At 47.8% G+C, this 23,189-nt stretch overlaps 1 protein-coding gene across 2 annotated transcripts; it reads left to right on the plus strand.

The window, feature by feature from the left end:
- The first annotated feature begins 1,139 nt into the window (after nt 1-1,139).
- SIX4 (SIX homeobox 4) lies at nt 1,140-12,431 on the plus strand. Of its 2 annotated transcripts, XM_064659433.1 has the most exons (4): nt 1,140-1,421; nt 1,518-2,071; nt 3,405-4,093; nt 6,533-12,431. In XM_064659433.1, exons 1-4 carry the CDS (start codon nt 1,236-1,238, stop codon nt 7,327-7,329), a joined length of 2,226 nt encoding a protein of 741 aa, XP_064515503.1. In that variant the 5' UTR covers nt 1,140-1,235; the 3' UTR covers nt 7,330-12,431. The 2 variants fall into 2 exon arrangements, with proteins under 2 accessions (XP_064515503.1, XP_064515504.1); XM_064659434.1 differs by having other exon boundaries at nt 1,151-2,071.
- Nucleotides 12,432-23,189: the final 10,758 nt, after the last annotated feature.

Here is a 23,189-nt window from a genome sequence, read left to right on the forward strand (position 1 = left end):
GGCGCCGCCCGCCGCCGCCCCGCGCGTTCCGCGCCGCTCCGCGGCCCCGCCGGGCTGAGCGGGTGCGAGGGGGCCGGCAGCGCCCGCCCCGCCGTGGGGCTGGAGCTGTGGCTGTGCCGGCCCCAGAGAGCCGGCTGTAATGAGGGAGAAGGCGGCACTCGCCTACGAGTAACCAACAGGAATCGCTGAGAGTCAACTGGGTTGGAAAAGACCCCCGAGATCCTCGAGTCCAACCTGTGCCCCACCACCACCGTGTCAACCGGACCATGGCACCGAGTGCCACGTCCAGTCTCTCCTTAAACACCTCCAGGGGCTGTGGCTCCACCACCTCCCTGGGCAGCCCGTTTCGATGTCTAATAGCCCTTTATGTGAAGAAATTCCTCCTGATGTCCACCCTAAATCTCCCCTGCCACAGCCTAACGATGTGTATCATCTTCTTATCCTGTCACGTGTTACCTGGGAGAAGAGACCTACTCCTAGATATCTACAGTCTCCTTTCAGGTAGTTGTGGAGAGCGATAAGGTCACCCCTGAGCCTACTCTTCTCCGGGCTAAGCGCCCCCCCAGCCGCTCCACATCACACTTGCGCTCCGGCCCCTTCCCCAACTCCATTGCTCCTTCTCTGAACACGCTCCAGCACCTCAATGACTCTATTGAAGCGAGGGAGTCCAGAACCGGACACAGCGGGGTCCCTTCACCCCACAACCCGTCCCAACCGAGATGCCTCACCCCGGGGCAACCACAGCACCGGAGAAAGTTCACCGCCCGCCCCGTCCAGGGCGAGCCGCAGGTGCCGGGACCCGCCGCCCACCCGCGGGGGCTCCAGGTGGAGCCGTGAGGGGGGAGCGGCACGGGGCGCGCGCCCGTTTGATTGACGGTTGCCATGGAGACGGGCGTGGCCCCGCCCCTCCCGGCGCAGCGCGGCCCAATAGGCGGGCGCGGCCCGGCCAGCGGTGGGCGGGGCCACATAGTCTTGCGGCGGGTGCGGGAGCCGCGGCGGGGGGAGCGGCGGGAGCGCGGCCGGGACACAGCGCCGGTCCCGGATGGTCACTGCGGGGCCGCGGGGAAACCTGATCGGCTGCAGCGGGAGGAGGAGAGACAGATAGGGAAAGGGGGGAGAGGAGGAGAGAAGGGGACGCCGCGGGGGGGGGGGGAGGGAAGAAGGAAGAGGGGGGAAAAAAAAAAAAGAAGCGAAAAAGGAGGAAAAAAAAAATAAAAGGAAAACTAAACCGAAACATGTCTTCTGCCTCCCCCGCCACGGACGACATCGTGATCGCGGTGGAGATCAAGGAGGAAAATGTGATGGAAATGCTCTCGGAAGCCCCCGAGGCGCCCGCGCCGCCGCCCCCTCCCGCCGCTGCCCCGTTCCCCATGGAGCACGCAGGCTCCGCCGCCGCCGGCGAGGAGGGAGCCGCGGAACAGGTACTGCTCCACACTGAACTCCTGGCCAGGAACCACCACGCTGCCTCCTCTCCCTCCTCTTCATCTTCCTCCTCCTCCTCCTCCTCCTCCTCGCAGACCCCTCTGGCTTTCTCCCCGGACCACGTCGCCTGCGTGTGCGAGGCGCTGCAGCAAGGTGGGAACCTGGACCGCCTGGCCAGGTTCCTGTGGTCTTTGCCCCCGAGCGATCTGCTACGTGGCAACGAGAGCCTGATGAAAGCCCGGGCGCTGGTGGCTTTCCACCAGGGCATCTACGCCGAGCTCTACAGCATCCTGGAGAGCCACAACTTCGACTCCTCCAACCACCCGCTGCTGCAGGAGCTCTGGTACAAGGCTCGCTACACCGAGGCGGAGCGAGCCCGGGGCAGACCTTTGGGGGCGGTGGACAAGTACAGGCTCCGGAGGAAATACCCCCTGCCCAGGACCATCTGGGACGGCGAGGAGACGGTCTACTGTTTCAAGGAGAAGTCCCGCAACGCGCTGAAGGAGCTCTACAAGCAGAACCGATACCCCTCGCCCGCCGAGAAGCGCAACCTGGCCAAGATCACCGGGCTGTCCCTCACCCAGGTCAGCAACTGGTTCAAGAATCGCAGGCAGCGGGACCGCAACCCTTCCGAGACCCAGTCCAAAAGGTGAGGGAAAACTTTTTCCTCCCCGCCCCCCTCTCCCGCCTGCCTTTCCCTCTCCCGGCTCTTTCTTCCCTTGCAAACATGGCGCTTACCTTCGGTGCGCCTCGTCCTCCCCTCCTTCCTCCTCCCCGCTCCCTCGCTCCCAACACACCCACCCGGCCCGGCCGTGCGAGGCGGCGCGGGGGAAACTTCCCGGACCCGCTGCCCCGCGCTCCCGGGGCAGCTCCCGGCCCGGGGGAGCCGCCGGGCTGGCTCCCGGGAGGACACGGGACGGGGGGTGTTCGCGTGTGTGTGTCCCCCCCCGGCTCCTTGTTTTTATTCAATTGTCGCGCCTGACAGAGTTAATCATTGACGGCCGGAGGACGCGCGGGGTCCCGGCGCTCCCTCTGTTTTGAAACCTGACTCGGGAGCGGGCCGGGCTCGGGTTTCAGCGGGGGAGCGGGGCCGGTTCCCGGGGCTCCCGGGCGGGAGAGCGGCCCCGGCCCGGCCCCGCTCCGCCCGCGGCTCGGGCTCGGCTCCCCCCGCCCCGCCGCGGGGGCGCGGGCAGGTGGAGGTGACCTTCCCCCTTCTCCCCCCGCCTTCCCCCCCGGGAAGGGACGGGAAAGGGGGGAGAAAGCGCGGGGAGAAGGGAGGAGGAAGGGAGCGGGGAGGGAAAGGAGGGAAAGCGGCCGGCGGAGGGGGCCCCAAGGCATTTCTCAACCAAGGGCGCGATTGTGCCGCCGCGGCCCCTCTCCGCGGGACACATCAAAGGGCGAGGGGGGAGGGAGCGGGCGGGGGGGGAGCGACCGAAAAATGCAGCCGAGGGCGGACCAGTCAGCGAAAAAACCCCGACGCAGCCCCGGGCGGAGGCACAAAGGCCGCCCCCCAGCCCTCCGTCCCTCCCCCGGCCGCCGGGCACGGCCGGAGGTGCCTCCGGGGGCAGCGCGGGCCGGGGTCCCCCCCTTCCCCCGGGCCGGGGGCGGCGGGCAGAGCCTTCCCGGCCTTCCCTCACCTCCCAGCGCTTTGCCAAATGGCCGCGGCCGACTCTCACACGTGTGGACACCCCGCGCCGGGCAGCCCCCTCTGGCCGCCGGGATGGAGGAATTTATTTACAACTCCATAACCCAAGTCTGTAAAGTTTCTCCTCGGCGAGTGTTTGGCTTGATGTGTTCTTTTCCAAGAAACCTCCTTCCTCCCCCCCCATTTGGCTTGAATATTCGTTTAAAGTGCCTTGTAAAGGCAAAACGCAGGAAAAAAAAACGTTCGTAGAAACTCTCGCAAACTGTGTTAAAGCCTTGGTGCAGAGATCCTGGCACGCCGTGGTAATGCAATGTCATGTCTCCATCTTTTCCCATAGCGAGTCAGATGGCAACCCTAGCACAGAAGATGAATCCAGTAAGGGACAGGAGGATTTATCTCCCCATCCACTCTCCAGCTCATCCGATGGCGTTACCAGCCTCAGCCTTCCCGGCCACATGGAGCCCGTCTACATGCAGCAGCTTGGAAACACTAAAATAGCCTTGAGCTCGTCTGGTGTCTTGCTGAATGGAAACCTCGTGCCTGCCAGTACCTCTCCTGTCTTCCTCAATGGTAGCTCTTTTCTTCAGGGACCCAACGGTGTCATACTCAATGGACTCAGCGTGGGCACTTCGCAGACAGTTACCTTAAATTCGCCCAAAACTGCGTCGAGCATTGTGAGCAACGCGGTGTCCATTACTGACATAATATCATCGTCATCAGAAGATGTTAAAGACTTCAAACTCCTTCAGGCTTCTGTCCCCAACGCCACAGCAGCCACATTCAGCCCTAGCAACATCCCAGTCTCTTTCCCAGGATTGATACCGAGCTCAGAGGTGAAAAGGGAAGGCGTAGAAACTGCTGCTTCCCAAGATGGAGGCTCTGTAGTTACTTTTACTGCTCCTGTCCAAATAAACCAGTATGGCATTGTCCAGATCCCCAATTCAGGAACAAATGGCCAGCTGCTGAACGGAAGCATTGGTTTTTCTTCTCTGCAGCTGCCTCCTGTTTCTGTGGCAGCTTCACAAGGTAAAAGTTTTGTCTCTTGCAGTAAGAGGTATGAGGAAAAAGTTGGAATCAGGCACACTTGGCATTTAGAGAAGCTGTGGTCCTTTTTCTCCAAGGTACCAGGGTTGTATCTCTGCCATGGCCACACACAGAACATCAAATAACATCAAATAATACCTTTTGCTTCCCTTTATAGTGGGTTATGCTTGTGGGCAGACTGTTAGATGAGGCTGAGCTCTGCTAAGACCAGGGAAGGAGGTCTGGTAATTTACGCTGCTTTCATCTCATGCTGTTCACAGAAGTCTGTGATACCAATCTTCACAAATATCTGTAAATTTTACACATTTCAGTAGTCAAAATATTCCCCATTTGCCTCTGAATTTTTCCAATGAGAAGGTTCATAAAAATGAAAATTGCGGCAGCTGGAAATTGTTACCGCTGTTGATCTTGTGGTGGTTGTTTTGTTTTTTTGTTTTTTTAACCAAAGCATGTCATAAAAATACATATTAAATTACTGTAGACACAACAAGACCAAGCAGTTACACTTGTACATTTTCTGTTCCGTAATTAAGAAAGATTAAACTTGAGGGAAGCAACTGAAGTAAGCAATAGCTCATAGATGTAAAATGTGAGGGTATTTGGATAAACCTACCCTCAGTCCAAGGGAAATATGTCATCACAGGTTCACGTGCCAAGTGTGCAGGCTCCTCCCCGAGTTTGCTTTAGTTTGTCTTAACATACCATAGACTGAACATTGCAGCCAGCCAGGAAGAATCCCAGGGAGCACAAACCTAGTTCTGTATCCTTGTTTTGAAGCAGGTCAGTTAAAATGCGCAACTGAACACCTTTGTTACTTTCTAGACACTGTATGTTTGGTTATGAAAATGATTAAATTGGAATTAATCTCTTTAGTTTCGGGAGCTGTGAATCCCATAAGGAAAATCAAATTGTGCTCATGTGCTTCTTTGAATTAAATGTGTGTAGGGAGTGAATTATTCTTGCTGGAGCACGGAGAGGAACACTGGAGCTGTACAAACACATTTTAAATGGGTGCACAATTATAAGCTCCTAAAATGTGGCACTCACAGGCACTGGAAGTTATTGGTACATAGTTTAACCAGGATTAAAGAGAGAAGACATTTAGTCTGAATGCCACCTGTAATTACAAAAGCCACTTAATCCACATGCTCCAAGGCATAAACTGACAGCCAGCAACGGTGAGAAAGAAAGTTCTGTCCCCTAAGTAGTGTGGGAGTATTGTACTTGAAAGTCCTCAGATTCATGAGGACTTTAACAATCAGCATTGTTAAAAATGCTGATTCCCACTGGAGAGTGGTCCACCATATGTCTGGTGCAGAGAAAAGTTCTGGTTTTTTTTAACATGAGATGGATGGATAGCTGGCTGCCTATTCCAAGTGAAGCATGCTGCAGGCTATTTTAAGTAAGCCACAGTAAATAATACAGATAGGTAACTTCAGATTGCCTCACTTTATTCTCTGGTTTACACATATGCATAACACCTTCCAAAAAATCATCGTTGATAAACCGGAATTGACAGGGAGATAAAATATTCCCCATGTGAGAAATTCATCTTTGCTGCACTTCTGAAAACTTCAGGTGCATCCAACTGTAGCCTTCTATAATTAAACTGCTTTTGAGAAAGAGAGGTGTTTGGAGTGGGACCCAGTCCCAAGAGCCAGTATTTCTTATTTTAGGAGGTATCATAATGACAACTTACATGCTATGTCCAGTAAAAACAACTTCAGGTCATCTCTGGCCACCTCTCCTTGCTTTGGCTCGCTGCAGCATCACGCGAGCAGTGCTGTGGCTTTCAGCAAGGGGAGGCAGTGCTAGGTGACTCTACACAGTGGATGTGGCAGGGTTAGCATTTTAGAAATATGTGATAAAGCAAGGTGAAAGGCAATAGATCCGACTGCTTGACAGACTACCTCATTAAACTGGTAGAAATTACCGGTTTTTCATGTTTTCTGGGCAGGTTGACTCTGGGCAGGTTCTGCCCAGCAGGAGTGGATTTCATGTGACGTGCCTCCAGTTCCCACACACAAGCTGTAGTCTGTCACTGAACTATCTTTAATAGCTTTTCATGCTTCTATTCTTAGAAATGGAGTGGTGGCAACTAGTGAAGGCCAAGGCACATTCATTTTAGTCACATGGCTGGGGACTGTTTGCCCCTAACGAGAGTCTGAAAGATACCTCATATACCAGAACCCTTTTTGTTTTGTTTTTCTTTCTAGAAGCTGTTTTTGTTAACAGCTTTTATTTCTTTATACCAACCTCTTTTTCACCTGTTAAAAAAATTGCTGTTCAGTGTTGTGTGAGATATTAGCATGCGTGTATACTGCAAACATAAAAAAGACCAGAACTTCTTACAGAAATGCCTGCACAACTCTCTGCCAGCTGTAATCTCTGTTGTCCTTTCTTTTGCTTCCCTTTCCCTAGGTAATGTTTCAGTAAATCCCAGCACATCTGATGGAGGAACTTTCACAACTGACTCTTCAACAGTGCAGCAAGGAAAGGTTTTCTTCAGCCCCCTCGCTCCGAGTGCAGTGGTTTATACAGTTCCCAATTCAGGCCAGGCAGTAGGCTCTGTCAAGCAAGAAGGACTGGAAAGAAGCCTGGTGTTTTCTCAGTTGATGCCAGTCAGTCAGAACACACAATTAAATGTAAACATGTCTTCTGAAAATATATCCAGCGGAGGACTCCAGTCCCTGGCCTCCTCATTAGTGAATGTAACGCCCTCCCATAATTTTTCCCTCACACCACCAACTCTTTTAAATGCTGCAGAACTGAACTCTGGTATCTCGGAGAGCCAGTCCATGTCATCACCCGTGACCAGTACCTCTACAGTGATATCTATCAGCAACACTAACTATGCAACCCTTCAGAACTGTTCCCTCATTACCAGTCAAGATCTGTTGTCCATTTCCACTGCACAGCCCGTGCTTGGAGAAATAGTTTCTACGAGCGGAGACCGTGTCAGCCACCCCTCTGCACAAGTACACCAGGATTTTGGCAGGGAGCACAGGTTAGTCCTGCAAGCCGTACCTGACGTCAAAGAGAATTTCTTACCTAATTCTGAGAGCAAGTCAACTGGCAACTTAATGATGCTGGATTCCAAATCCAAGTATGTTATGAGTAACATAGTTGACACAGTTTGTGAAGAACTGGAAACGGACAAAAAAGAACTTGCCAAACTGCAGACAGTTCAGATAGATGAAGATATGCAAGACTTGTAACTTTTTTTTTTCCCCTTTGCTTTCTGTTTAAATAGATAAGTCTCCTGTTGAGGCCCTAACAAGCACCGAGTGGGGTGTTTGGTGGTTTTTTTGTTGTTGTTGTTTGTTTGGTGTTTTTTTTTTTTCATTTAAAGAAACCAGAAGAACATTTGAATGGTCTGAATTGATGTACAGAGGAATTTCCAGCAATGGAATTAGGTTGCCATGCTTGGTTTGCATGCAGTATTCTCTTTTAAGCAGATTAAAGGAGAAGGGAAATACCAGGGCAAGTATTGAGTGAATGGGTACAGGTTTGGCTACCAGATGCTACCCGGAAAATTTAACTAGACTCTCCATAGTACAACATACTCTGAACAGTAAGTATACACTCCTAACTTCAGATAGAAAAATCTCTCTCCAAAACCGTAGGAACAATGCAGTCACTTTTGCTGTTTACTTCCAGTCCATGGGCATTGAGAAATTTTCAAGGAACTCTAGACGATACCTCTCCGGCTACTTTTATGTTGTTTGAGGTTAAGAAACGAAACAAAGTCACGAATAATATTGTTACTGGTGTGTTTGCTTTTTATCCAGCAGACTTGCGTTCAAACCAAAAATCTCACATCAATCATGTACAGGTTTCTAAATGCTGCGGCGAGCGTTTTGTCAGTGCACCAGAAAAAGCATCATTTGAAACTCTAATTATGCAACTCAGAAGCTTTCTCTCCAGTATGAATGTAAATATTGTTTCAGTTCTTATAAAGGAGACTTTTTTTTTTTTTTTTAATTAGTACAATGGATTTTATTTATGGTTTATGTTCCCTTTCACTTTAGACACAATGCATTGAAAAGGAAAACGTTTTCTGGCTGTTTAATTTATTTTTATTGTTTGAGCAGGAAGTAAGCGTAGTTATTTCTGACAAGGTTTTACTTTTTTGTAGTTTTTTTTTTCAAGCAATAGACTGTAAAAGTAAAATGTTAATCACACTGAAACTAGAAAATGAATTCCCAGTCTCACAAACCCAGGAGGTCACTGTCTCTACCCCCTCTGTCTTTGTGTTCAGGGGCTTTTTGTTTGTTTTGTTAGTAATTTGCAAATTAGTTGAACCTTTTTGTGTATTTTTTACAGAATTCCACGTGCCTTTCTTCCTAGTGGCCTTATCTTTGTTACTAAAGCACAGTGGCAGGAGGCATAAAAACACTGATTTGCAAATATCCGTCCTCAGGGCCAAATCCTGATGCCTTACTTCTGCAAGTAGACCCTCTGACTTGGGTACTTGCACGAGTAAGAAGAGAAATTTTAAGTCTTCTGGACATCGTGGGTGACATTTACTGGCGGTGCAGAGAGCCAAAGGTGGGTCCTTCCTCACCGGGGCAGGAGGAGTCTGGAGAGGGATCATGGGCACAGCTGTTGTGCCGAGGGAAAGGTCTTGGCTGCAGCCTCGGGCAGATGAGCAGGAAGGGTTGGATGGGCAGGCCAGGGAGGGGAACCCAATGTTTACACGGGCCCATTGGCCAAATAGCCCGTGTGGGAGGAATTCGGCTGCTGGTTGAGCAAGCAGGTCTCCATCCAGGAGTGCTCTTGTGTGTGTATTTATAGATCTTTCCAGGATGAGCAGCCTGAGGGCTGATGGTGGGAACTGCAGCTCTGAAGGGCTCCTGGCAGCAGCCATGGTCCCTGCCTGGCTGGGGATGGGTCTCCACACCTTTCTCCCCGAGGACAGCAGAAGCAGGTGGGCTCTGGGCAGGTGGAACAGATCTTACCTTTCCTCCAGAGGAGTTTTTTTTGTAGCATGGAAAAGCACGTCCTTAAGCTTTAAAGTAATAAGAAGAATGCAGACGTACAAAAATGACATGCTGTTAATCCTTGCGGTCTTGTTTTGTTATTTTTTACTCTAATGTGAATATATACAGTAACTAAAGCATGTGTTTATCCTCATCAGGGGCCTGGTCTGAAGCCTTTGGAAGGCAAGGGGAACTCTTTTCATAAGCTTCTGTGGGGTCCAAATGAGGCTCAGGACAAAACAAGGTCACTTGTAAAGGACAAAAAAAATGGAAAGGAAGGATAATTGAGGTAGCACATCCCAGTCTGTTTGTCTTGGCTGTAACTGGTTCTGTGGAAAGCCTTTGAGGAATGAAGGTTCTTCCGTGCACCGTGCGCGTGGCATCGGTGCTCTCGCTGCAGTTTTGCACTGTATTGAATACAGCATGTTTTCCAGGGTTTTCCGTGGAACCTTGAAGCTGAGCCCTGTTGGTGATCACTGGAGTCCGTGCTGCAAGCTGGAGTCCCTAGGGCTGGAGGGAAAAGGGCAGGGAGAGGGAAGAGCAAGTGTGCAAGGGGTGCACTTTGCAGCTGTACGGACTCGCTGGTTCTCTGCAGACAGAAGCAGCCCATTAGCAGTTGGCTGTCCCCATGTGCTCCCAAACAAACAGGGTGCTTGAGGCAAGCGCTTTAAAGCAGAGATTATCACAAGCAGAACATGGAGCTGTATGTTCCCCTGGCACAACTTTCCCTGACGTTGAGGGGAGCTCCGCGTGAGCAGGGAATCGGATAGGCCGGAGTTCTCCTGTCTGCTCTGCTTGTTTATCTGCTTGCTGGGCCCCAGCATGAGCAATCTGCTTCCCACCTCGTCCTCACCCATAAAACCAAGATGGTGATGACAGTAACATTAATAGTAGCTGTAAATGCTTTGCATGAAATTGTTCGGCCATTTGGAAAATTAGAAATACCCTGTATCATTGTCATTTTAATGAAGAATGTGCTTGGCTCTGAAGGAGTTCACTGAGGCTTAATGTTTGGTTTGTGAAGCTCAGACTATATTTGGAGGCAAGCTAGGGAATATTTCAGAGCACCTGTTGGTGAGATCAGGTCTTATAACTGAAAAGACTGTGGTGTTACATTAGTACCTGTTACTCTTTCTTTTTTTCCTCCTTTGCATTCATTGTGTTACTGAGGCTCTGAATTCCATGGCTTTGCAGCACAGTTGACATGAAAACTGTGTGTGTTGTTACAGTGGCATGTATCTTGGAGTGTCTGGTACTTCTAATAGGAGACTTCCCACTCTTCAGTGGGAGTGGAGGATGTACATAAAAGCAGTGGTTTGGGACAAAGTAAGATTAATCTATTCTAGTCTTCCAGATATCAAGTAACTTATTATTATCTTTTACTCTTTCTTTTTCACATTGAAAATAAGTGTCATTCCCTCCAGATAACGTAGTTATAACCTCATGTTTTCTGCAGGTACATATGCACAATATAAAGACTCATTGCACGGTACAATGTTTTTAAAATAGAAATTTAAATAAGTAGTTTTACTCCTTATCAAGGTTAAGTTTTTATTATGTGGCCCTCAAGCAAGCAGGGTAACTGCTCTAAATAGACAATAGTCAAAGCCCTGAAAAGTGTCCAGGGACGGATCCTTGGCTGCTGTAAATAAGGCATTGCTCCACTGATTCCCAAACCCAGGATTTAACGTGGTGTTTAGGGGGTATGGATGCTGGTCTCCCACACATGTGAAGGCAGTGGAGTGTCCAAGCCCCACAGACAGCCCTTATTATCACATTCTGTTGTTTAAATGGAAGGTATGTCTACCTGGCATACACATTCCTTCTCCTCCCTCCCTCTCTCTCTGTTATGGATGAGAATAAACGATCATTTCAACCTCACATATGTTTGTAACTTGTAAGTCCACTGGTAATCTTACAGGAAACATTGCCAAATTCTACTACTTTTTTAGTCCCAGACTCAGCTTTGAAAACTACGCTTAGAGTTTAAGCAAATTCTTACAAAGCACGATGTTAAAAACCCCTCTGTTCTTTACTGCTTTTGATTAAAGCTGCCTCTTTTCCACCCAGAGTTTTGCGGAAAACTTGTTAAATCGAATGCTCTGTCTGGACTATTTGCAGCATTATTCCTGTAGTCTTACCTACAAAGACATTTCAGCAATGTAAATATCACGGACATCTAATGGCCAGGTCCTCAGCTGGGCTAAACTAGCACATTTCCATTAATGTCCTCTCATGCCAGCTGGGAATATGGTCCATTCATTTCACTGGTGTTAGGTCAGGGACGAATTTGGCCCCGTAGATGGTGGCAGCACGAACCACAGAGCACAAGGCTGACACTTTGGTGAAACCAAACAGTCACAGTCTATCAAAGCATATACCTCTTCCCATTTACTGCTTTTCCCTATCTGTGGATTCAGGAAGACGCATTCAGAAAGCAACTTCACCCAGAAGTAAGGCTGGAACCGTCTTTATTGTTATTACCATCAATCTGATGTTGATGATAATAATGGACAGGTTCTGACTTCAAATCCTGAAAAATCACCTCAATAACTATTTTCAGTTAAATTAAGCGGGCAGAATTTGGCCCTGTTTGCACAGGAGCTTTTCACACACAGAGATTTTCAGTGCCTCTGCACTTTCCTTAGCAAAGGCAGATGAACAAGAGGGTGCCTCTCTCCAGTTTCATATGAAATGTGTGTGCAGGACTCTGGGGGGCATGAATTGCCTAGTGCTTGTGGTCAAGAAGTATGTCAAATCATCAAAAGAATAGTAATTTTATAATTCTGGAAACAAAAATTGTGTTATTTTACAAGCAAGGATACCTGAAGTCTTCCTGTATCTCCTAGCAGTTATTACCTTGAAGGATATTTTATACCTTAGTTGTATGTTTCATATAATTTAAAACTTGCTTCTTAAATTTCTGAACTCAAGGAGGAGGGGGGGGGGGGAGTGAATCTTCTGACTTTCAGGATTCACATTCAGAGGATGTTTGTTCTTTTTGCTGCATGTACTGTTTGTCCAGAACACTAACCAGTTACTTCTCCGATATGGGTTTATTGTGCCTTACAACAAATACGAAACTTAAGCGGAATGTACGTGTTAGAGGAGGGAATAATCAAGGAGACTTTACTGCACTGTTAGGTGATGCTGCCCCAGAGTGTATCATCAGACATATCTGTGCTTAATTACCCAACCAAAGAGATCTAAAGTATGTATGTTTGTTGTACTGTAATAGGGGTTTGTGCCTGGACAATTAAGTGTTTTATTTGTATTCTGAGATGATGTGAACTTATTTTTCTAAACACTATACTGAATAAACTTTATATTTATACACATCTTGTGTAAATATTTCTGTGTGGATAGCATGTGAGGGCTTTGAATTTTGAGTTAGAAAAGCGATCTGAAGTAGAAAGTTGGCTTTTAATGACTCATCATGAAGGTGATGGCAACTAGGAGCGCCTGTGCTTGCCACAGATTTGATCTAAACCCTACTTAAGAGGGTTTGAGACATTCTGTTGACTTGAGGGGGTTTTGTCAGACCCTAACTTTGCTTATAAAATACTAAATTAAAACCCATAAATCTTACATCTCATATTGAACCTAGCTATTAAATCTGTGTCTCAAACCAAATTTATACCATAATTAATTAGATACTATTAAAATATATTTCCACCTGCTAGTTAGGACTAGTCAGTATTTACTTGTGGCTGCCATTCTGACATTGGCATGCATTCTATGTCAGGGCCTTTTTTTTGGGTAGGTAAATTCCTATTTGCTAAATTTGCGATGGTTGAAATTTTTCCTTAAAAAAAATGTTTCCCATAGTGTCAGACTTGGTTTTGGCAGCCTTTTGAGAACAGCTTGAAATGTTATGTTCCCTTGATATTAAAGGATTTAAACACATTACCATATTACTTTAGATCTGTGTTCCAAGTACCAGGATTGCCTAGTCAAGATTTTGATGCCAAAATGAACAACAGTAAGTTCAAATAGATTAATCTGTACAGGTGAAACAGTTTCACTTGCTGAAGCTATATATTCATTAGAGGCAATTAACAGCCTGCACATGCCTCTTAAGTTCTGTTTAGGCCACAGGAAGCAAGGTGAGGTCTGAGAGATTATTTTTTTTTTATTAGCTCCAGTGAAAATGTAATACCCATTATGTTATTAGTCACTAAGACATTACCTTTCCCTACTGTTATTCACCATTCCTCCACCTTTCCCATTCATCACAGCCATGTCCCACTCGCTCCATGCAGCTCCAGTGATGGTGGCAAGGCACAGGGAGTCACCTCCCAATGCCAGGAACATGTCCCCTCTCTGCTTGAGGCTGATCTGACTCGCACTCTGCAGCTGCCAAAGTAAATCCAGTTATCCAGGGGGAGCAGCCCTAAGGTAGAGAGAGCCAATTGTTGCCCAATTCCTGTTTCCTCCCCAGAAGCAGCGCGCTTGGCTCAGTCCTGTTGGTAGCACTTCCCTGTGCCATGCTTTGGTTTTTGCCTGAGCAGTAGGTCTGTGGTAATATTTTCCTGCCCTGCAGATACCAGGTTCCTAACTGATCCCTGGGCAGCAGCTCTGTCCCAGAGCTTGGAGCAGGAGCTGAGGAGCTAAAGCCATCCTTCAACCTGGCTGGGAGCAGCTTCTCTCGTTTCTGCCTCGTGATGCAGCCCGGGGGGAGGACCACCAGGACCACCACTGCTGGCTTTGCTCCAGCTGGGGGGAATCCCCTCTGGGAAGGCTTTTCTGGCTGTGCAGCCCTCATGCTCTCGACCAGACGAAGTGCAGGGGTTGCAGAGCAAGAGAAGCGGAAAGTCTCAGCGTATGCAAATGTCAGAATTCTCCCTGAGCAGCCACCCATGCGGTATGCAGGATGAATCATGTCCTAACTGAGCGCATTCCTGCTACTTTGGAGGGCTTTGCAGATGTGTTCCAGGTCACCCTGGGCGAGAAAACCACACACAGCCACAGTTCCTTCTTCCCTGGCAGTCTGTGCAGGGGGGACAGCACCTTTGGAAGGGTGGGCAGCTGGATCCCGGAGCCCCCGCCTTTCACACGGGGCCTGGGGATGCTGGAGGGAGGAGGGGGGGCTGCCAAGGCGGTAGCTGGGATAGAGCTGATAGTGGGAAGTCTCAGGGAGATGAGCGGTTGCTCTTGATCTAGCAGGGAGACAAGCTGGGAAGGGAGACAATGTTGGAAGACAGCACTTATTATCCCCTATTTCTGGCTTGATCAGAAGGAAATTTCACTGCTCCAAGAGGCAGAGGTTGGGTCAGTAAAACAGGATTTTGATATAAATACTCAAGGCTTGGAAAGCAGAGGTCTCCTCACAGGGCTGCATCCCCTGTTGTGATCTCTGGCTGCAGAAATCTCTGGGCTGAAGTCTTGGTCCAGTATATAGATACAGATCACATTTTTAATATAAAAATACATTTTAGAAGGAAAATGATTCCCAGAAATGGGAATTCATCTGCCAAACAATGTGCACATAACTGACTTTACGCTTAGAGGTGCCAGAAAGTTCAGGAATGAGACCAACAATAAAAAACCAACACACGTGTGAAAAATCTACTGCATTAAAGCCAGATTCAATAAAAATAGCACCTAGTTTATGTGCTACAGAAGCTGGCACACGCCTCCAAAAGCTGAAGGAAAGAGATAAAATGCTCAGAAGTTGCATGCAGTCCAGAGGAACAGAGCAGCCCTGGAGCAGAGCTGATGGTTACTCAATAACTCATGTACGATATTCTCCTGTGTAAGTACTTCAATTCTTCATCCTGCTACTTCTCGGGCAGAAAGACACAGTCTGTAGTACTTGGGGCTGATCAATAAGCTCACTGTTGGAGCCAAAGTGCTTTGTGATAGATCTTACATTACCCAAAAGGACTCCCAGAACGTTACACATCATTTTCTTTCTCAGTCTGCAAGCTGACAGCCCATGGTTTCGGTGTTGGTGGTATCCCTTACACTGCCTGCAGCTGTAAAACGCAGCCCCTCCCCTGAGGCACTTACAGTACACAGAAATCAAAGCAACCCAGGCTGGAATGGGAGAGGGGAGGAGGGCAGTGAGGGGAGGTGATGTGATGAGCTCAGGGCGATGCAGGCAGTGGGTGGCAGAGCCAGGTTGCAAAGCCAGGTCTCTGACTCCCCCTGTTGCTTTGCCCACTGGCTCACGCTGCCTCCATGGGAGCCCAATCCCACTTGGATGTGATGTCCCCTGAAAGCAGCAGAAGGACTTGCTGCTGACACCAAAGCTGAGTTTCCTTCTTTTATTTATTTTCTGTGTTTACAGCCACCTCCTGGTGCCGACCGATAACCTTGTCAATAACTAGGCTGGCCCTGGACCAGCACCCTGAGCCTGCAAGCACTCAGGCTCCAGAGAAACTGCTCCTACACACACAGGCCCTGAAGGACTGACTGCCAGCCAACCACTTCCACATCAAGGCAATCTGAGAAACCTTCCACTCATCTCCCACCAAGTCCAAGGAGCCGAAGGGGGAGGGATGCTCAGGAGAGTGGGGAAGGGTTAGTTCAGAGCTTGAGCTGTGCATGTCCTAAACCAGAAGTTTCCTAAAATAATAAATCAACAAGTGAGAATTTACAGCTTACCCATGTCCTAGGAAAATGCTGGGGATTTTGCTGCTTACTGCTGCTTAAGCAAACCAAGGCAGGCAGGATCAGAAGGCAGATCTGGAACACAACACTCTGTACCAACCCAAGCACATTTACAATGCACATAAAAATATATGTTAAAAAACATTATCTGTTTGCTGTATGCATGCAGGTAGAAGTATGCAGTGACCAGACTAAGTCTAAAAAAAATTCTTTATTTTGAGGTTCACTATGAATTTGTGTAAGAGGAGCAACCTCTGCTCCCTCTTGCAGGCAACATATAATATAGCCAGGTCCCAAAACTCCATGAAAGAACTGGGCTGAGGGTCAACACCCCCAGACAGGTGCAGATTCCTGACCTGCTGCTGCTAAATGTGTTGTCCCCTCGCTTGGAGCCTGTGGCAGAAGAGCAGCAGAGGCAGCAGGGGCTGAGTGCCCCATTAGTGCTGGCCTTGAAGGAGAGGAAGGCTCGAACAGTATCAGTAAAAGAAAAAGCTGAAACCTCTAAGGTTGTGATATCATCTGCATGTGGAGGGATTTAGGCACATAACACCCCTTAGTGAGGAGTCAAATTAGCTCCTGAAGGCTGCTATAGCCCTTCTCCTCCTCTTCCCTATAAATGTAGTGGTGTTCTCCCCAGAGCTTCAAAATATTGAGGTGGTTTTACTTCTTACACCACCTGCAGGGCTTGGTGTCCCCGAGATTTGCAACCAGGCCAGAAAAGTAAGACACACTTTTACATGTCTGCCCACGAGGACAAGGGCTGGATGCAAGACCACAGCAGGTCCATCCTCCCAGCCAGCAAGCATTGAGGTGCTTCAGCTGAGTCCCCACAGTGTCTTCCCCGCAGCACCTTTTGTTTAGGACCTCTCAGGACCCCACAGATAAGTTCTGAAGGGGATGTTTAGGGGCTGCTCTCATTTGCCATCTTCCCCTCAGCCCCCAGACCTCTGTCATATGGGGGTGGTGGAACCCAGGACTTCCAAAAACACCAGTACCTGGAAGCAGGCTGCTGACAGCAGCCTATTTCGAGGTATTGTTTTATCAGGAAGAGCCTGGAAGTGCTCCCAGAGCATGGGGAATGCTGTGCATACCAGGCAGGGCCGCCTTGTACTGGCCAGCAGCGCTGCAGGATGCCTGATCCCAGATCAGACCACGCCAGCCAGTCCTCCATGGCTCCACAACAATTTACTGGCCCAGGAGAGGGGTGCCAGGGGGACATTTGGCAACTCCTGCTACACATGGCAGGTCTCAGTGAATCCCTTCTGGCCTCAGCTTCTAGGAATAGCTTCCTATAGCTACTGTGGGAGGGTTTTTGTGCAAACCAAAGGCAGAGTTAACCTGAGCCTCAAGTCAGGAAAGCTTCATCCTATTCCTTCGGAAAAGTCCGTCCCAGCAAATGAGGCTACTTGACCAGTTGCTCTTGGTTTATCTTTGTTAACCAGTAATGGCAGCAAGTATTGCTCAAGTATACAAGGTAGGAAGTGCTCCTGTTCCTTCCAGATTTCCCTGCAAAGTTCTGAATTTTTACAGTTTGGGTTACAAAAGCAAGACTTGTTCAGGTGAATGACATTCACAGCAATCACGGATTAGTCATTTGCTGATGGACTGAGGACCAGCCCCTTTAGATTAAAGTACAGGGTAGAGCCTATTCCTGTTCATTTCTTCGTTATTCTCAAATCTGAGGATCTTTTTAGAAGCCAAAATAAATTAAATGTCCCTGTGAAAATAAGCTTCTGCTATTAACATACAACACTGGAAGGCAATTGCAGAGCCATATCTAAGCCCAAAACTAGACAACACTCCCGCTTGGGTTTTACCAGAGCCAAGTCCAGTGGAAGCAGGGCCTCCTGCCCTGCAAGCTCTACTTCCATTATAGGCACCACAGCCAGTGTTTCAGGATCCAGGTCTCCACCCTGTGAAACTTGTGCAGGATCACCGGCTTATCTGTATTTAATAAGCACACCCTCTTCCAGCATCCGAGACGTTCCTGAAAACACTGACTAACACCATGCTGAGGAGAAACCCTTGATCAAGAGATCATGGTATTTTGACCTGGAACCACAAGATAATCACTGTTTCAGAACAATTTCCCACCCATCCTACGGGGACTTTTCCCAGATCGCATTTCCTCAGTTCATCGGGGCATGGAACAGCATCAAAAGGCTGACGGATGCCAAGTTGTGTCACTTCTAATGGCTCTTCCCTTTCCAAACGGCGTATCATGTCATCAAAGGCAACTAGGCTGGCACGACATAATTTGAGAATCTCACTTTATAGCTGGTAGAAACCGAATCCCAACAAGTCTGTCAGTGATGATATATTCCAGGTAACACAGGATTGAAATCTCCTGGCCCCAAGTCTCAGTCTTATACTGAAGCAATGCTCTGATTTGCCAACTTTCACAATTTATGAGCTTTGCAATGTTCAGTAGCTGGTGAGAGAGCGGAATTAGGCAGGGGGGTTACGGCCACAGCTTCCTGATCAACTTCATTCTAAAGTTCCTTGTTTTAAAAAATACAAATAATTGCGGAGGTGTTGAAGGTCTCCAAACCAGAATGCATACAAATCTAGGTATATCACATTTATCTATCTAACTGTATATAAGCATTTTATCTCAAAGCTGGTGTTGCATCTTGCTCTCCAAGCCTTTGGGTCTGATTGCACTGTGTGCAACAAGGCACTTCAGGAGGATAAACCAAGGTATCAAAAAGGTGCCATTTTAGAAATAAAATTAATAAACGGTCTATGAATTCAGGAGAATGTTTGTCAAAGATGCCTTTGGATCCAAATTTCCCTTAAACTTAAAATTAGATTTCTGAGTTAATTTACTAGACTATTGTGGTCCAATCAGTAAAGCCAGTAGCTGATTTTTTAAAAACCTCGGTATAACTCAAGATGAAGAAACATTTCACTGACCTAAACACAAGCCCCAGAAAATAACGTACAAATACATTTCTTAAAATCAGCGCCTGTACAAGCAGTTCTGTTTTCCAGGAATTCAAGCAAATTCATTCTACATCCTTATATGACACGGGCAGGATTTTCAGATCATCCCCTGCCTGGCAGCTCCCATCGAGACTGGCAGCACAAGCCATCCCATGCCAGGTTACTCAAGGCCACAGCTCAACACCAAACCTAAATACTTGTCTGCATACAAACTGCATATCCCTGTATCCATAATTATCACAAGCAAATGGCTCCCGGGTGTAACAAATGGTTTTCAGCTGAGTTATCATCCATTGCAAAGACCAGACAAACCTCAAGGGCTGTGGAAAAGGAGCCAGAAAAGGGAGTGAAACCTTCCTGATGTGCCTGATATTAACTACCATCCTCAGCCCTGGTCCAGGAAGACTCTGAAATGTTCATTCTCCCAGGTCAACTGAATCAACTTTGAGACTTTTTATTTGCTGCAACATAACAAGATGCTGCAAGAAGAAAAGTCACTGGACTGCTCAGCTCACTCTCAGTTCTAAAGCTTTGGCCAAAAACAAAAATTTAAAAGGGTAATGGTGTTCTTCCTTCGGTCCTGACTATAATGGCCATTGAAATGTTCCAAATACTTGTATTTTTGCAAAATAACAGGGAGCACGAAGAGAAAGATGGGTTATACTTTATTTTTCAAGCCCTACTCAGAGACAGCTTGAATATTATCTTGAATATTAGCCCAATATTAGCTGATGTTAACCTTTGGGAAACAAAAGTCCAGTTCCTAAACATCTGGATTGCCATCTCCCCCTCAGTACAACAACAGTACAGCACTTTCCTCCTTCATGGCAAGAGGCACAGCCAGGCTGAGATTCACCCATCTGGGGTGGCACAGTCAAAATACTGAGGCTAGATCCTACTGATGAAACAGAAAATATATATATTTAAAAATATATTTAAATATATTATATAGTATAATTTCATATATAACATAAATTATGTATTATATATAATATATAATGTGTATATATATAATATATATAAAATGCATTGTTAGGATATTATTAAACTTATCCCTCACACAGTGTTCAGAACTGGCCTGAGTGCTTGGTCTCTCCCTAAGCTGTGCTAATGCCTCCCACCTCCCTATTCCTGCCCACCATCCACCTCCCGTGCACCAGGAGGAGTGTGAGCAGGGCACAGCAAGAGCACTCTGCCTTTCACCTTTGAGGAGGCCTTTTTCCTCCCATTTCAGCAACATTTGGCCAATTCTTCTCCTCTTCAGTCCACATACAGAGAACGAAAAGTCATTTATCACAGAATCATAGATTGGTTTGAGTTGGAAGGGGTCTTTAAAGGTCATCTCATTCCAATCCCCCTGCCATGAGCAGGGACACCTTCCAGTAGACCAGGTTGCTCAGAACCCCATCCAACCTGGCCTTGAACATTTCCAGGGATGGGACATCCACAGCTTCTGTGGGCAACCTGTTCCACCTCACCACCCTCACAGTAAGGAATTCCTTCCTTATATCTAATCTAAACTTTCAGTTTGAAGCCTTTTCCCCTTGTCCTATCACTCCAGGCCCTTGGGAAAGGTCCTTCTCCAGCTCTCTTGTGGCTCCTTTAGGTACTGGAAGGAGCTCTAAGATTTCCATGGAGCCTTCTCTTCTCCAGGCTTAACAGCCCTGACTCTCAGCCTTTCCCCACAGAAGAGGTGCTCCAGCTTTCTGAGATCTTTGTGGCTTCCTTTGGACTTGCTCCAGCAGCTTCACATCCTTCTTATGTTGGGCACTCCAGAGCTGGACTCAGAACTCCAGGTGGAGTTTCTCCAGAGCAGAGTAGAGGGGGAGAATCCCCTCCCTGGACCTGCTGCCCACTCTGCTTTTGATGCAACCCAGGACACGGTTGGTTTATGAGCCTTTGTTCTTCACACCTCCCTTTTCATTTCAGTCAAGTCAGGAGGACAGCTCTGCACCAGTGGTGATGGAGCCAAGGCTGGACACTACTTTACCTCCTGGTAGTGCATTTTGAGAGCCATTCCTTAAACAGACTGCAGTGCTGCTCCTTTCATTGTCTGTCTCCCAAATCCACCAGCACATCTCAGCACTCCTTGTCACCTCCTGGGCTCACAGTGGGTGTCACTGACCCACCAAATGGAGCTGCCACAACTTTCCTGAGCAGCCAGCGAATAGATCACACTCTCAAATCACTGCCTGGAAAGTCTGCATGGTATGTGGCTTAATTTTCTTTTCCATAATGTGAAATCCAATCTGAAATGCACAGATTAGTTTACTAATCTGTGTAAATCCTATTAATAGCACTTGCGCTGCTGCGCTCCCATTCACATTCTAACAAATCTGTTTGGACTGGCTTGGTTTTCCCTCATCTCCTGCAAGACCTTCACACCTGGTTGTGGTCACGTCTTCACAAAATAGCTGGCCACAAATGGAAACTTGAGCTTTACGCTCATCTCTCATATTTTAATTCGTGTCCCATGGTCCATCACGTTCTGGATCAAAGCATTAGTGCTGTAAATCAACATGGTGCCATCGAAGCTAAAGAGATTGTACAAAGGATTGCACAGCTTCAGTGGGGAAGGGCACAGCCCCTCCTTTGCCCTAGCATCGCTGGCTTCTGCCCCTGCTCCCACTGCTCCATGCCCCACAGAGCTCCCACTGGCACCACAGTGACTCCATCCTGCCCTGGGCACCTTGCCCGAAACGAGGCTCAAACACCAGCAAAGGACCTGCTTGAAGGAAGGAGGCAATGGACAGTCTCTGGAGACACTGGGTGTGTTCACACCAGCCCCAAGCACATCCCCTTCTCACGTGTGGGTTTCAGGTGGCACACCCAGCACCAGGGCTTGTGACTGTCAGAAAGAGCATCCTTGCTGGCAGTTGGGTAAACTGCAATAATCCCCCTGTGCTTCTCAAAGAGAAGGCACCCTCTGTTCTGCTATAGAATGAACCATTCTCTATTTGAAACCACAATATTTACTTTACCCATAGTGGACTCCAGTGGCTCCCTACTTTGCAGTTGTGGTGAGAGGGGTCAGCACGAGGAATGGCAGAGGAGGAGTGTGGGGCTTGCATTCCTGGCTCCAGCTTCCTAATCAAGCTGTGCATTAATTAGCTAGTCCATCTCCACACTGTTGTCCCCTACACTTCATTTCACCACCATCCCAGAGTCCTTGTAACTGAGCACCTTCCATCATGGCCACAGCCTCAGCCCATCCCACAGCACAGCAGCTCCATGCTGAGCAAGGACCATGCTGTTCCCTTGGTGTAAAGAGTCCTCCATGACTTTGGACCTGGCTGGAATTTGCCAAAACCAGCCCTTGGGAAGGACTCTGAGCTGTTGTCACTCCCAACCTGTGCCCTTGCAGCCTTCCAGCACCTGCTGGTGCATCCCATACCACATGTCAGGCAGGAGTGGATGGATGTGGGAGAAGAAACCCTGCCAGGCAAAAAGCTCCCCAGACTTACCAGCTGGGAAGTTTTAACAGAGAACAGGAGAACATGAGAACTCTCAGATGACAAAGGGAAAAGATCTTCTCTAGATCGTGGAAAGGGAAGGGTTTTAGTTAAAACTCCATTTACACCAGTCCACAGTAGGACAAACCCACTCCTCATCTCCCTGCCAAGGGATCCCTGCTCCTTGCACAAATCTGTTGTCTGTGTGATCCTCATCATCCAGCTCTTCACAATTCCCAAGGCCAAGCAAGGCTCTGAAGTGCTTTCACTAACCTCAATAAAAAGGCTGGACCTGCAGTGGCAAGTCAGTTACAGCACAGCCCTGGATACATTTCCAATGGTTTTTCAACCAGAGGGTTAAAAGAATTATTAGCACAAAGGATTTGTGGCTCTTCTCTTTTCTTCCCCATAGCTGAACTGCATCTACTCCCCTTCCAAAAGCATGTGGATTTTCTCTCATCACTGTAGAAACTTTTCAAGGTCAATACAGCTTCCCTCTCACCTAGTTTTCCCTAAAATGGTTTTAATATTTTTTTATTATCTGAATAATTCCTGGTGGTTTACATGAATACTAACTCAGGAATTGTTTGTAATTCCTCAGTATCATGGAAGAAATGTTTTAAAAGCATTACCCACACTCAAGAAATTCTCCCCAAATTCTCTTCTACAAAAGGTTCTTACTTGTTACCTTTGTTAAAGCTTGCCTGTGAAGCAGCCATTTGTTTATAGACCTTTAATCTCTTGGTAAAGGTGCCTGCTGTGAGATATTAAAATGCCACAGAGAAAGAAAAAACCCAAACATGAAAAAATAGAGGAATTTTTGGAGAGAGCCTGCTGGCCAAATACAATATGTGGCCAGACAGAATCAGAAGCACTGGCTGCAGTACAAACCCAAGAGGCATCAGACAAACCGCCTCAGCCACAATGGTAATGGTTCACCAGCAAAAGGAATGTAGAAAACAAAATGGGGGGAAGATCCCCTCCCCCCTTCCTCCTCTGCCTTACCCCCAAAAGACTATCTGACATCGCTGATACTTCCAGTGCATGCAAATGTGCCACTTGGGAAAGGCAAACAGGGACTTG

Source organism: Pseudopipra pipra, chromosome 6, assembly GCF_036250125.1.
Source record: "Pseudopipra pipra isolate bDixPip1 chromosome 6, bDixPip1.hap1, whole genome shotgun sequence".
NCBI lineage: Eukaryota > Metazoa > Chordata > Aves > Passeriformes > Pipridae > Pseudopipra > Pseudopipra pipra.